General features: G+C 54.5%; 2 protein-coding genes across 11 annotated transcripts in view; both read left to right on the forward strand.

The window, feature by feature from the left end:
- Strada (STE20 related adaptor alpha) overlaps positions 1 to 8,962 on the forward strand; it is a 31,120-nt gene extending 22,158 nt beyond the window's left edge. For all 9 annotated transcript variants that reach the window (XM_052759153.1, XM_052759157.1, XM_052759156.1 and 6 more), the window contains 7 exons: positions 556 to 664; positions 747 to 870; positions 3,643 to 3,814; positions 4,328 to 4,432; positions 7,282 to 7,508; positions 7,795 to 7,837; positions 8,097 to 8,962. In XM_052759153.1, coding sequence (XP_052615113.1) covers positions 556 to 664; positions 747 to 870; positions 3,643 to 3,814; positions 4,328 to 4,432; positions 7,282 to 7,508; positions 7,795 to 7,837; positions 8,097 to 8,249 — 933 coding nt within the window. In that variant the 3' untranslated portion in view covers positions 8,250 to 8,962. The remainder of the gene's footprint in view (positions 1 to 555; positions 665 to 746; positions 871 to 3,642; positions 3,815 to 4,327; positions 4,433 to 7,281; positions 7,509 to 7,794; positions 7,838 to 8,096) is intronic.
- A 2,383-nt stretch (positions 8,963 to 11,345) lies between these two features.
- Positions 11,346 to 13,836, forward strand: Limd2 (LIM domain containing 2). 2 transcript variants are annotated; one of them, XM_052759163.1, is made up of 5 exons: positions 11,346 to 11,461; positions 12,410 to 12,504; positions 12,648 to 12,692; positions 12,778 to 12,917; positions 13,023 to 13,836. In XM_052759163.1, the coding sequence occupies exons 2-5, from the start codon at positions 12,463 to 12,465 to the stop codon at positions 13,180 to 13,182; spliced, it is 387 nt and encodes a 128-aa protein (XP_052615123.1). In that variant the 5' UTR covers positions 11,346 to 11,461; positions 12,410 to 12,462; the 3' UTR covers positions 13,183 to 13,836. The 2 variants fall into 2 exon arrangements, with proteins under 2 accessions (XP_052615123.1, XP_052615124.1); XM_052759164.1 differs by lacking the exon at positions 11,346 to 11,461 and adding an exon at positions 11,704 to 11,807.
- The last annotated feature ends 200 nt before the right edge of the window (positions 13,837 to 14,036 follow it).

The following is a 14,036-nucleotide window of genomic DNA, read 5'->3' on the forward strand; positions in this document are numbered from 1 at the left end:
GATAATGCCCATCAGGCTGGCAGGGGTCCCTGGGCAAGGTGATAGGAAATGTCTCCTTATACTCCAGTTACCATTTGTCTATTAGTTCAGTCAACTCATACTTTGATGTATAGTGGGAAAATATTTTTTGTTTTTAGATAACATCTTGCTGTTACCCAGCCTGGCCTCAAAGTTACAGTCCTCCTACCTCAGCGCCTGAGCTGGGATTGTGCTCTTGACTTAAAAGGAGTGTAGTGTGTGCTTGGCCTTTGGGATGGAGCTAAGCGAGCCACTTCCAAGTCTTCAGCACTGTCTTATTTTTGTCGTCAGAGGTGGTTGACTCACTGTGCGACAGCAGTGACCCTGCGTGGTGAAGGGTTGCTTTTGGAGGCTCTTGGGTATTGGTGGCTGGCAGGGCCACCCAAAGGCCTGAGCGGGCAAATCAGGTGATTTTCCTCCACTGGAAGGACTCTGAGGAGAGCATCCAGAAGGCACGAGGTCTCCACACTTTGACACCGCCCTCCTCATGTTGGATGCCGTTCGTGATCCTGACCTCAGCTCTGCTGTTGTTTTCAGGGGGAGCTTCATGTCTCTAAACTCTTCAGCCATCCCAATATAGTGCCATACCGAGCCACCTTCATCTCAGACAACGAGCTGTGGGTCGTCACATCGTTCATGGCATATGGTGAGTAGGAAGGTCCCTAGATCACTTGACGGTCCCTTCTGTGCTGGTTTCTTTCTCCTGTTACCCTTGGCATCCTTTTCAGGTTCTGCAAAGGATCTCATTGGCACACACTTCATGGATGGCATGAATGAGCTGGCGATCGCATACATTCTGCAGGGGGTGCTGAAGGCCTTGGACTACATCCACCACATGGGCTATGTGCACAGGTGTGTTCCACCACTTTACCCTTTACTAGTGAAGCTGGGGTTCCGAATCAAGGATCAGGACTCTGAGCTTGCCACTCGGGGTACAGTCATTAGCCTGTCAGTGCTGAAGTCACTTATCTTTTGTGTGAGAGGAACATCTACTGTGGACCACTGGCCCCTGACCCCTGCCTTACTCCTGTGTGCCTCAGAGCAGGCCCATGGCCAGGCAAAGACAGATTGCCTAGTGGTTGGTGTCAGGAAACCCAGCTCATGGTGGTAAGGTAACAGAGCTGGAGCCCTCCTTCCGCTTCATTGATTCCAGGGATCAAACTGAGGTCGTGAGGCTTGGCAGCAAGTGCCTTTACCCACTGAGCATCTCACAAGCCCCAAACTGCAGACCTCTGTAGAAGGCAGTGTGAGGGAATAGTTTGGGAACCTAGATACACAAGGACTAGACATTTAAAAGCATAAAGCAAGAAAATGATAAATTTGATTACATCAGCTTTAAAGGTTTCTGTCTCATAAATGACACTGTGAACAAAGTAGTATGTACCAGAGTGACAGATGTTAGCTTTGTCTAAACATACGTGAGCGACAAGAAGATGATACAGAACAAGTGGAGGCCAGCAAGAGTGGCAGGATGAGCATTAGAGCAGAGCAGACCCCAGCAGTCACAGGGACACACTCTCAGCCCTAGCGATCATAAAACCGCAAATGAAAACATGTTGTCACATTGTGTGAGTGACTGGTTAGGTTAGGAAGCTGGAACCCAGTGCAGCCAGTCAGTCAGTGGCATGGACGCGGGCTCAGCATCCACTCTGGCTGTGTGCCATTAGTGGACCTGCATGCTGACTTAATGCTGCTTGCCGACTTCTGCTGCATGTTGACTTCTGCTGCATGCCAATGTTTGTTACATTTGCACGCACTGAGTAGAAGCATCTTGAGTGTCTCTCCCTGGAGAATGGGAAATGGTAGGTCCCTGGGCTAGAGTGGCCAATCAGAAGTGAGAATCCGAGGTGTATAGCCAGCAACAAGGATGAGTCTTTGAAGTCAGCGCTGAGTGAAAGGAGTGAATTGCTTCGCAGAAAGCGACTAGGTAGATTTAAAGCACACACATGCACTTCCCAAGAATGTCCAAGAACACAAAGTAAAAGTGTTAGTAGAAGCCAGGCTGGAGCATGCATGGCAGATCTGTGTAAGTTCCAGGACAGCCATGGCTACATGCAGAGACCTTGTCTCAAAAGCAAACAAATAAAAATCATTAGTCTACCTGGTATGGTGGTGCATGCCTATAAAAGAGGCAGACGTCAGCATTAAGACTCTGGGGCCAGCCGGGCAGTGGTGGCACACGCCTTTAATCTCAGCACTCGGGAGGCAGAGGCAGGCAGATCTCTGAGTTCAAGGCCAGCCTGGTCTACAGATCGAGATCCAGGACAGGCACCAAAGCTACATAGAGAAACCCTGTCTCGAAAAAAGAAAGAAAAGAAAAAAAGACTCTGGGGCCAGCCTAGACTACATAATGAATTCCAGGCTGCCTGGGACCATCCGCTGGAACATGGTCAACATGCCAGGAACCACACTATTAAATAAAACGGACTCTCCCTCCCCCAGAAGCCATCGACCTGTCAGTTAGAGGTGGAGGCTTGTGAGCTCCTCTCTCCTCCATGTTAGAATGTGGACTGGCGTGGTCTTCTTGGGGCCCTACTCAGGTAGCCAGTTTCATGAGTTCATGAATGCGGTGGTTGGGTCGTGTCCAGAAGACACTGGTCAGGTCTTCCTATCTCCAGCTCTTAGTCTTCCTATCCCTTTTCTTTGCAATGGCCCTTGTACCTTGATGGGAAGAGAGTGATGCAGATGTCCTGCTACAGACTGACCACTCTGTAGACACTTAGTAACTGCACTTTGACAAGTTGTGAGTTCCTGCATTAGTCATCATCCATGGCACAAAGAAACTTCTCTGATGAGGGTTGAGAGCTGCACTAATCTGTGGGTATAAAGATACAAATCTAGAGGGCACTTTGATAGTAGGGACATAGTAAATTTTAAACTATAATGATAACATGGGGGATAGAGAGGTGGCCTAGCAGTTAAGAGCACACACCGCTCTTGCAGAGGACCTAGCACCCATATTGGGTTGTTGACAGCTGTTTGTAATTCTAGCTCCGAGAGAGATCTGATGGCTTGGGCTCCTGTAGGCACAAGCACAAACCCACCCCACACCCATAACTAAAATGAAACATCTTTAAGCTGGAGAGACAGTTCAGTGGTTAAGAAAGTTGACTTCTTTTGCAGAAGTCTGGAGTTTGGTTCCCCAGCATCTACATTGGGTAGCTTGCTACTGCCTGTAACTCTAGCTCCAGGGGAGCTGGCACTGTCTTCTGACCTTCTTGGGCACGGCACTCATGTGCACATACCCACAGACGTGCACATAAACCTCTTTTTTTAAATCAAATGATTGGGTGTAGTGGCACATACCTTTAATCCCAGCATTCCGGAGGCAGAGGCAGGTGAATCTCTATGGGTTGAAGGCCAGCCTGGTCTACAGAGTGGGTTTCAGGATAGTCAGGGTTACACTGTTTCAAAACCCTGCACAAAAACATTTAATGGTACATGAATGGGGCCATGTTATTTTCTTGTATTCAGGTATGTTTGAAAAGTTCATTTATGTATGTATGAGATGCTCTTATATGCATGTGATAAATACTGGGAGGGAGCTGATCGGGTCTAATATTTGAAGACTGCAGATTTGTAACATCGGGGTATTCCCATGACACTGTCTTCATCTCCCCGCAGGAGTGTCAAGGCCAGCCACATCCTGATTTCCACGGATGGGAAGGTCTACCTGTCTGGTCTGCGAAGCAACCTCAGCATGATCAGCCACGGGCAGCGGCAGCGTGCAGTCCACGATTTTCCAAAATACAGTGTCAAGGTTCTGCCGTGGCTCAGCCCAGAAGTCCTCCAGCAGGTCTGTGTCCTTGGGCCCCAGGAGCCCCTTCCTCCCACCACTAATTTCACAAGGAAGCACGAGAATTTGCTGGGATGGGGCTTCTCCGTATTCCTGGTGGAGTAAGAGGTTCTGGAGGGAAGAGTCCTTGTAGCCGAGGGTACCTTTTTAGCACCACTCATCACAAGCACTGCCTGCCAGCTGTGGATTTGTGGGGTCCCCAACCTGACACTAGTGTCTGCCTCAGGGCCACGTCCCACCCTGTGGATAGAGAACATTCTGGAAATACTTGGTGCTCTAGATCCCTGTGCCAAGCAGGCGCACCCACCCCAGTGAGCCCACTCATTTCATAGCAGCAGCAAACACCTGCTCTCCTCACAGAGCCGTTGCCCACAGTGGGAGGTGAGGAGCGTGCTCAGCATGTGGTCTGCCTGGGCTGGGCAGTCATACCTCCCCAGTCTTTGTACCTTCTTAGTTAAAGAAAGACCAGGGCTGCAAGTGGAGTCATCGGTGGCTTTCTTTCTTCTGACTTAGAATCTTCAGGGTTATGATGCCAAGTCTGATATCTACAGTGTGGGGATCACAGCGTGTGAACTAGCCAATGGCCATGTCCCCTTCAAGGATATGCCTGCCACTCAGGTGAGCCTGCAGCCCAGTGTTCCCTTCCTTCTCACCTGCCTGCCTTCCACAGATGTCTGCTGCTCCCCGCATGCTGGGACCCGCGCAGTGGAGGGGTGCTTGAGCAATTCTTTGTTCCCTTCTCTGGTGACGTGTTGTGGTCACGGAGCCCAACCCATGGGGTGGAGCAAGTAAGGCATCGCAGAGAGAGGCCACGCAACGCACGACACCGGCACAGCTGTGCAAACAACTGTTAGCAGCACTGACCGTCTTGTTAGGCTTTAGTTTACTTTGTGGGATAACCTCTTCTGTAGTTCAGGCTAATAATCAAACTTAGAGCAATCCTCCCGCCTCAGCCCCCAAGTTTTGTGATTATAGGCATGTACCACCATGCCTAGCTAAGCTGCCCTATCCTTAAAAACTCATCAGATACATCCTGTCTTCCTTCCTTGATAAGTACAACTAGATCAGTATCCAATTTCAAATTCTCAGGCATCTCTGAGTTTTGTACCACTGTATTCTGGCACACACTCTTAGATCCTGCATTCTGTAATTCAGCTTCGACTCAAGACCCCTGCACATGCCTGCCTTTTGGCCACCACTCAGGCCAGTCTTGGACAGACAGACCCAGAGAAGAACTTGTACAGGCCCTGACACACTCAGGAAGTGGAGTTGGGATTGTCTGGGCAAGTGTTACCTGAATCTCAGGTGCCTGCAGCAAGTTCTAGAACCAGGAGGAGGCAAGAAACCCTGAGCAGGCCTCCTCCCTTACCTCCCAGACTGCTCATCTGAGGTCACAGGTTGAAGATAGACAATGGCTGAGTAAGCTACCTCGAGCAGAGACCAGAGGAACTTCTAGGGGGCAATAATACTTTGTCTAAGACTTAAAAAAGAAAGAATTTATGTGTGTGTATACACATGTGCACACACGTTACATGTGTGCAGTTGCCTAAGGAGTTCAGAAGAGGGCGTCAGAGCTCCTGGAACTGGGGTCAGACAGTTGAAAACCATCCAGCATGGGTGCTAGGAACCAAACTCAAGTTCTCTCTAAGAGCAGCAAGCTTCCTTAACCACTGAGCCAGCTGTCCAGCCCCTGGTCTAGCCTTAAAAACTAATAGCAATTGACCATATAAAGAATGGGAACAAAAACCTACTCTTGACTGGAAGTATAGGTCAGTGGTGGATGTACCAGGCTGTTTCTTTTGGGCCACCAACCAGCTCCCAAATTATTACACAGAGACATCTTATTAGTTATGAATGCTTGGCTTTATTGTAGGTCTTATTTTAATCTGTTTCTGTTTATCTACGTTTGCCTCAGGGCTTTTTACCTTCCTCTGTGGCTGGTTGGGGCGTCCCCTTCACTTTCTCCTTCCTTCTCTCCATCTGCTCCTACTTTGCCTAGATTTCTCCTCCTGCTTATTCTCTCTGCCTGCCAGCCTCTCCCGTTCTTTCTCTGCCTAGGTATTGGCTGTTCAGCTCTTTATTAGACCAATCAGGTGCCTTAGGCAGGGTGAAACAGCAACACATCTTTACATAATTAAAAATGCAGCATAAACAAATGTAACACACCTTAACACAGTTAAAGTAATACTCGGCAACATTAACAAATGTAGCACATCTTTACAGAGTTAAAATAATATTCCACAACAGTCGAGTGCTTGCCTAGGATATGCAGAGTCCTGAGTTCAGTCTCCAGCAACATACAGACGTGGGGCACGGCAAAGAATTGTAAATGGCTGGGGTTCTGGGGGCTGCTGGGTCATGAGGCTGGAGAAGGAAGCAAGAGCATCCCATGTATGATCCCTGGGGCCTTTGGTTCATGTCCCAAAGAATGGGGAAGTGCTGAATATAGAAGCATAGAGGTGATAACAGCAGATTAGCTGTCCATCTGTCTATCTGAAAGGTGACTCAAATCTGTCCATTCTAGTTCCTAGCTTAAGTAAGCTCTGATAGAATAATAGCTTAGGTATAAGAAATGTGTAAGAAAAATAATTGAGTAACAGGAGATGCTCGGGAAGGAGGAAGATGGTTAGTTATTGTGGACCTAGTTTGTGTAAGCCTAGTTAGTGTGGACCTAGTTAGTTTGGACCTAGATAGTGTGAACGTAGTTAGGGTGGGTCTAGTTAGTGTGGACCTAGTTAATGTGGGCCTAGATAGTGTGGACTTTGTTAGTTTGAGCTAGTTAGTATAAACCTAGTTAGTGTAAACCACTAGTGAACCACTAACCTAGTTCAAAAGCAACATTGTCCAAGAAAACTTGCTGCCATAATGACCACAAGTAAGTTAGGGAGGAAAGGGTTACTTTGCTTACACTTCCAGGAAATAGCTCATCACTGAAGCAGAGGCATGGAGGAGTGCTGCTTACTGTCTTTCTCCTCATGGCCTGCTCAGCTTGCTTTCTTACAGAACCCAGGACCACTTGCCAAAGGGTGGCACCAAGGGCTGAACCCTCCCCCGTCAGACACTAATTAAGAAAATGCCCACTGGTCAGTGGTGGCATGCCTTTAATCCCAGCACTCAGGAGGCAGAGGCAGGTGGATCTCTGTGAGTTCGAGGCCAGCCTGGTCTACAGAGTGAGTTCCAGGACAGCCAGAGCTACACAGAAAAACTCTGTCTCAAAAAACAAACAAAAAAGACCGGGAGAAAATGCCCTACAGGCTTGCCTCCATCCCGTTGATGTGGAGGCGTTTCTCATGGGGCTCCCTTCTCTCAGGTGACTCTAGTTAGTGTCAAATTGACATAACCCTAGCCAGCCCCCGACCTTCATCTTCTTTCCCAGAGGTCCCATTTGTTCAAGGGAGTGACGGTATTTGTGAGGAGACTCTTGGCTGTCCGGGGCCCTGCAACCCAGACCTGTCTGTCTTCTCCAGATGCTGCTAGAGAAACTGAATGGGACGGTGCCCTGCCTGTTGGACACCAGCACCATCCCTGCCGAGGAGCTGACCATGAGTCCCTCACGGTCCGTTGTCAACCCTTCCCTGAATGACAGCCTCCGGCCTTCCAATGGCGACTCGCCCTCCCACCCCTACCACCGGACCTTCTCACCCCACTTCCACCACTTCGTGGAACAATGCCTTCAGCGCAGCCCCGACGCACGGTACCCACCCTGCCGGCCCTCAGCGGGGCTTCCGGGGCCAGAGGGAGCTTGGGGGCTCCAGCCAGACGAGAGGCTGGCTCTTAAGCAGAGACCTGATTCCAGAGGAATGTGTGGCCCCACAGCAAGAAGAGTCAGCTTTCTGTCAAGAAGCTAGCCTGGGTGGCTTTGGCTGTTAGCTCTTGGGAGAGCTGAGGGAAGAGCTAGAGGGTCTCGGAGGAGAGGATGAATGTCAGGGTTTGGACAGCTGAGCCCAGGGTCACGTGGGTCTCTTCCCCTTTCTCTCCAGGCCAAATGCCAGCACCCTCCTGAACCACTCCTTCTTCAAGCAGGTATGGAAGCACTCCCTGGTTCCAAATCTGCTGCTGCTCACCTGTGGTTCTAGCTACCCTGGCCCCTTAGCTTGGGGGTAGGTGTTCTTCCTCTGCCTGTTTGAACTAGAGGAATGACCGTTTCTGAAGCCCTAAGAGGCACTCTCCTGCCTTTCCTTTCCTTTCTGGATCCACAGGGCAGGAACCACGGCCTGGTAAACTGAAGGTCTGTGGTGTCCTGAGTTGTAGGGTCCACCGTCCAATTGTCTCTCTCCCTCAGATCAAACGACGTGCCTCAGAGGCGTTGCCCGAGTTGCTTCATCCTGTCACCCCCATCACCAACTTTGAGGGCAGCCAGTCTCAGGACCACAGTGGGATCTTCGGCCTGGTGACAACCCTGGAAGAGCTGGAGGTGGATGACTGGGACTTCTGACCAGTTAGCCTGCGTCCTCCAGCTGGGGGGTGCGAGCCCCGAGGGTCAGCACCTACCTCTCGGTGCAGACTGGGGAGAAAGGACATTATGCTGGCAGAGCTGGCTGCCGGCTGCTTGAAAGGACATTCTGCAAGAGACTTCACTGTTTTTGTGGCTTTTGATGCACAGGGAGTCCCAGTCACCAGGGACTTGGAGAGGCCGGAAAGCTGACATCCTGTTCTGTGAGCTCAGGGGACCTCCTTAGAAGGAAGAGACACTGCTTTGGCCCCGAGGCTGAAGTCCAAACCCAGAGCTTAACTCAGACCCAGTGACCCTTCACTTCCTCCCCCTGCACTTGCTCTCCTAGCAGCCGATCCCACTCAGTTTCTCTGCTCCCAGATGCTGGGGGGCTGAATGGGGAACATGTCTGAAGCAGTCTGCACATGCCCTACCCTAGACACCTCTCCAGTTTCTGTCTTGAAGCACCAGGTCAGTTCTGGCCGGGCTGGGCCATCCTCATCCCCACCTAGCTCTTGGGCCTGACACCTGAAACCTTAGCGCATCTGTTACTCCTTTCCCAAGAATCCACCCAATGCCTCCTGCCAGCTGCTGCCTTGGCGCCTCCTCCAAGGGCCATAATGCTTTGCCTCATCTGAGGGCTTGAGGAAGCTCTTATGTGTGTTAGTTTCATTGTCAGAACAAATTAAACACTTCCGAGTATGTTGGGGATGACACCGATGTTTCCGTGTGTGCAGAGGCTGTGGCCGACCTGGAAGGACGGCCAGACGGGCTCAGGTGAAAGCCTCGCTCTCCCAGGGTGGCTGAGTCGTGTGGGGGCTGGCAGTGATTTCTTTCATAGCAGACATACCACTTTCTTGAAAAAAACCCCAGTCTCACTGGGCAGTGGTGGCGCACGCCTTTAATCCCAGCACTCAGGAGGCAGAGCCAGGCAGATCTCTGTGAGTTCAAGGCCAGCCTGGGCTACAAAGCGAGTTCCAGGACAGGCACCAAAACTACACAGAGAAACCCTGTCTCGAAACCCCCCGCTCCCCAAAAAACCCCTACGGTCTCTTAATTCCCTAGAATTTTAGGAGTATTAAATTTTGCTTTGGCAAAATTATCTGGAAGGGGCACCAGGGCTGGCACAGGGCTCTGAGCAGCCAAGGTGGGAGGGCTTTGTCATGGCTCCTGATGGTTGGCACTAACACCAGCAAGCATGTAACTTTAGAACCCGTTGTCCTGGCAGCCAACGACTAAAATCAAGAGGACTGGCTCTGCCCGTGGTCTGTGCATGCCCTACCTAGCTTTTCCGTCTGGCTAGTCCCCTGGGGGGAGGCCCTCCTCTGGCCGAGGCACTGCAAACCCAGGGTTTTGTTTTCTTTCATTTTTTGTTTTTCGAGACAGGGCTTCTTTGAGTAGCCCAGGCTGTCCTGGAACTAGCTTTGTAGACCAGGTTGGCCTCAAAGTCACAGAGATCTGCCTGCTCTGTCCCCCAAGTGCTAGAATTAAAGGCATGTGCCACCACTGCCTGGCATAAATACCAGTTTAAGGAAGTCCTCCGTCCCTTTCTGAGGCTTCTCAGGCCACCAAATGCCCCCACTTAACATTTTCTTAGACATTTTCACCGTTGAGGCCAGGAATGTAGCGTAGTTGGCAGAGTACTTGCCTGGTATGCAGCCTGGCGCCAGCGTCGTGTTTGCTCAGCCCCTCAGCACCTGGTACGCTGGGAGTAGTTGGTACCGCTCTATAAACTCAGCCCTCGAGAGGATGGGTGTGGAACAGCATCCTCAGCGGCATAGCCGCAGACCTACGAGCATTTAAAGAAACTGAGTTTCTCACTGTGGAGGTGGGCTAGGGGACCTGAAAAGGCATGTGAGAAAGGCCCATGGGACACCTATTTCCAGTGCTTCTACCCCTGCCCAACTTGGGTTTTTTCTTAGACAATTGAAAATCCTTTTTTTTTTCTTTTATGTGTGTGCTTGTGTGCACCAGGATATGACTTGTAGCCCAGAGTGGCCTCAAACTCAGAATACTGGCATGGGCCCACAGCTAGCCCTTTTCTCTCCTTCCCCGCCTTCCTCCGTACAGTCAGCTCATCTCATCCAAACTGCTGACCATGGTAGCTCCCTGCAGCTCGGCCCACAGATGGTCCCAGCAGGGCAGGCTGCCAGTCAGTGCCCAGGAACAGCCTCTCGGTGTCCCTAAGGGCTTCAAACAGCTCCCTTGGCGACTCTGATGACAGGTGTGGACAACTTCCCCAGGAAGGGTCACCCCTAGTTGTGGAGGAGCACCCATCAGGAAGTCAGTAGCTGAGCCTCATTGCAGGCAAAACATCGTCTAAAGTGGGAACCAGAGACTGAGGAAAGCGAAGCGCAGCGTGGGTGCATTAGCAGCCAGGGAAACAGTGGGGGGCCGGGGGGGCCGGGTGGTGCAGCCTGCTGCCTCCCTGTTCCCTGCCAGGCGGGAGGCGTTGAGCTGTTCTGTTCCCTGACTCGCGTGGGTCCGCGCTACAGCCACCAGTTCTATTCCTGTCACTGGTGTGGGAACATGTGCTTGGTGAAACAGCCTCTAGCCCGGCTTCAGGCAAAGCCTCCAGCAGAGGTCCGTGCCCCAGAAGCTGCTGCCTGGTGCAGGGCTGTCCTCCCCACGGGTGGCCGAGTGGCCCGCGGCACCGCAGACCTGTGCGGTGGCGCGGCAGGCGCAGCTCTTGCTGTACTTTGTTCTCTAAACAAGTCTAGAAGCCTCTCCGCTCCCTTCGGTGGAGTGGGGTGTGCTTGACCTGGGCCCTGGCAAAGGCCAGGGGTTACTAACCCCACAAAATCTGGCCACAGAACCCGTTTAGGATACCCGGCCTGAGGGAGTGGGTGCTTTCCGAGACCACGCAGCTGTAGGAGTTCTGGGGTGGCGGACCTGTCACACCCCCCGCGTGGCGGCATCGGTCCACCACGGGCCACCTTGGCCTAACATAGGGGTATGGAGGGACCACGAGCTGCCTCCATCTTCCTCTCTACAACCCCGTGGCTGCCCGGGGACCTGCCTCCGGAGTCCCCACGGTGGGATAGCTCAGGCTACTGGGTCCCCAGAGCGCAAGGCGGGGGCGGAGCTAATGGGACTCGGCCTTCACAACGGCCAACGGGTAAACCGAGGCAGCGAAAGGCCCGGACGCATTTCTGAAGGTCCGCGCGGGGAGTGCCTTGTGTGGCGGCCGGAGGCTGGACTCATCCCCGCCCGAGGTGTGCTATTCGGTCCCCGCCGTCGTCGTCCGTTCCGGGAGGCGGGCGAGCGCGGGCTGCGAGAGCGGGGCGGGGGGCAGACAAAGGCGGGGGGGGGGGATGGCGAGCGAGGGAGAGACAAAGCGCAGAGGGGGGTCGGCGGCGGCTTCTCCCGGAGGCGGCCCCGGGCGCGCGGAGCCAATGGGCGGGCGCGGGGCGGGGGCCGGCGGGGGCGGCGCCGCGGCGAGGCGGCGGCCGCCGCTCGCTCGGGGACCACTGGCGGCGGTGGCAGCTCGCGCCCGCGCCTCTCGCACCCGCGGCGGTCCCCCCGCGAGCGACCCCCGCCCCGCGGCGCAGGCCGGGCCCGGTGAGACCCACGGCGGCCGGGGGGAGGGGCGCGGAGCGTTGCGGGGCCGACGGCGCCTGGCGGTTCGCGCCGAGCGCTCGCCGGGACCCCCAGGCTCGCGTCGGTCCCGCCGGGCCGGCCCGCGGTGGGGTGGGATCGGGGCTGGGGTCCCGAGGAGCAGGCGCGGGAGGCGGCGCAGGCCGGCCGGCCGCCCGGGCCGAGCGCTGTCCAGGGGCTGGACGTGAGCCCGGTGCGGGGAAGCGGGGGGTCAGGCGGTGCTCGGCCGGGACCTCTGCTGACCTCCCCTCACCCCAGGCGGGGTCTCCGCCAGTGGGAAGCACACGCAGGCCCCGCGGAGCCCCCCGTCCCCGGCCGCTCTCGCTAACTTTGTTCTCTCCCCACATATGTTTCCAGTCAGGGACCCCGGACCTCTCGGGGAGCTGCATGAGGGGCGGGCAGGCTGAGGAGGGGGGCTGAGGGGCGGAAGTGGCAAGACCCAGAGCAACAGGAAATGACTTAGGGAAAGTCCCAACCGCAGCCCCTCAACCCCCTGCCTAAAAACACCCCAGCCTGCAGGATGGGGGAGGGCTCTTGGGGCCCCACTGACTGACTTCCCCTTGCAGAACCCTCCTGGCGCCGCGTCTCCACCCAGGCCGCCAAGCACCTCCGAAGAGCCATGTTCCAGGCTGCCGGAGCCGCCCAGGCCACCCCCTCTCATGTAGGTGACCAGCCAGGTGGGAGGGGTAAAGGGGACAGGAGCAGCTTGTTTGCTTGGCACCCTCGGCCACCACTTGAGTGCCCCTGGGATCTGGGCTGGGCCACCGGAGAGCCGACCCCGCTCTGACTGCTCCTCTTCCCCAGGAAGCCAAAGGCAGCAGTGGCAGCAGCTCGGTGCAGCGCTCCAAGGTAGGGCCCCACGGGTGGGTGTGGGCGCAGGGGAGGGTCGGTGCCCGGCGGGCTGCTTGCTGAGTGTACCCTCCTCCCACTCCAGTCCTTTAGCTTGCGGGCTCAGGTGAAGGAGACCTGTGCAGCCTGCCAAAAGACTGTGTACCCTATGGAGCGGCTGGTGGCAGACAAGCTCATTTTCCACAACTCTTGCTTCTGCTGCAAACACTGCCACACCAAACTCAGGTGCGCCCCTGCCCTGCCCTGCCCTGCCTGCCCATTCAACTCGCCCACCCTACCCTGCCTTCCAGCCCTGCCCTGGACTGACCCAGCTGTTCTCTGCTTCCGCAGCTTGGGCAGTTATGCTGCACTGCACGGTGAATTTTACTGCAAACCTCACTTTCAGCAGCTGTTTAAGAGCAAAGGCAACTACGATGAGGGGTTTGGCCGTAAACAGCACAAGGAGCTCTGGGCCCACAAGGAGGTGGACTCGGGCACCAAGACAGCCTGAGGCCCTCTGACACCCGTTCCCTCCGCACACGGCCTACAGCTGGCCGGTGGGAAGGAGGTTGATCTGGGCTTGTGGGGGAAGCGGGGTGGGAAGGGATGAGGCTCCCTCAGACAGGTTTCAGGCATAGGGCTCTGCTCCAGGATTCCTTACTTTCCCCATAGGAGGTAGAGGTCTGGGAAGCAGAATTGAATTTTCACCATACTGCTTCTTCGGACCATCTCATCTCGCCCCCCGGCTCCCTGGGAGGCCCACAAGCCCAGCTTCCCTATTTAGGTGCCTTTTCTCCAGCAAGGAGTCAGCATGCCCTCCTCAGGGTCCCAAGCTCCCACACTGCCACCTGGGCCTTGTGCATCCCCCATGTTTCCCCATCTACCTCTGCCCTTAGCCTGGTTCTGAGCCACAGAGACTGGAAGAGGGAGAGTGCCATCTGCCGGGCCTCATCTATGCCACCTCACTGGTGGGGGAGGGGGGCTGGGAAAGAGGCAAGACAGACCGCCCACAGCCTTGGGGTCTGGGGGCCCCTTGTGCCCCAGAGCTCACGTTCTTGCTGGAGCCTCAGCTGACAGGGTCGGCAGTAGCTGCGCTCCCTCCTCTCCACTGTTGGGATGTTCTGACTGTTGTGATCAACCCTGTTTTAAACATGTTTTAAACAGATCTTGACTCTCTATTATGTGGCCTGATGGGGGGCTTTGTGGCAGGTAGGCTATGGGAAAGGGAGACAGCCCATAATACTCCTGGCCTTGAATAGGCTGGGTGATGCTTGTCCAAGAAGTATCAGCTTGAAAAACAGGACTCTGCCAACTCCAGGTGTCAAGCTGTCAAAACCTGGAATCCCAAGCCAGGCGGTGGCGCAC

Source organism: Peromyscus californicus, unplaced genomic scaffold (assembly GCF_007827085.1).
Source record: "Peromyscus californicus insignis strain IS unplaced genomic scaffold, ASM782708v3 Scaffold_3__1_contigs__length_106647218, whole genome shotgun sequence".
NCBI classification, from domain to species: domain Eukaryota; kingdom Metazoa; phylum Chordata; class Mammalia; order Rodentia; family Cricetidae; genus Peromyscus; species Peromyscus californicus.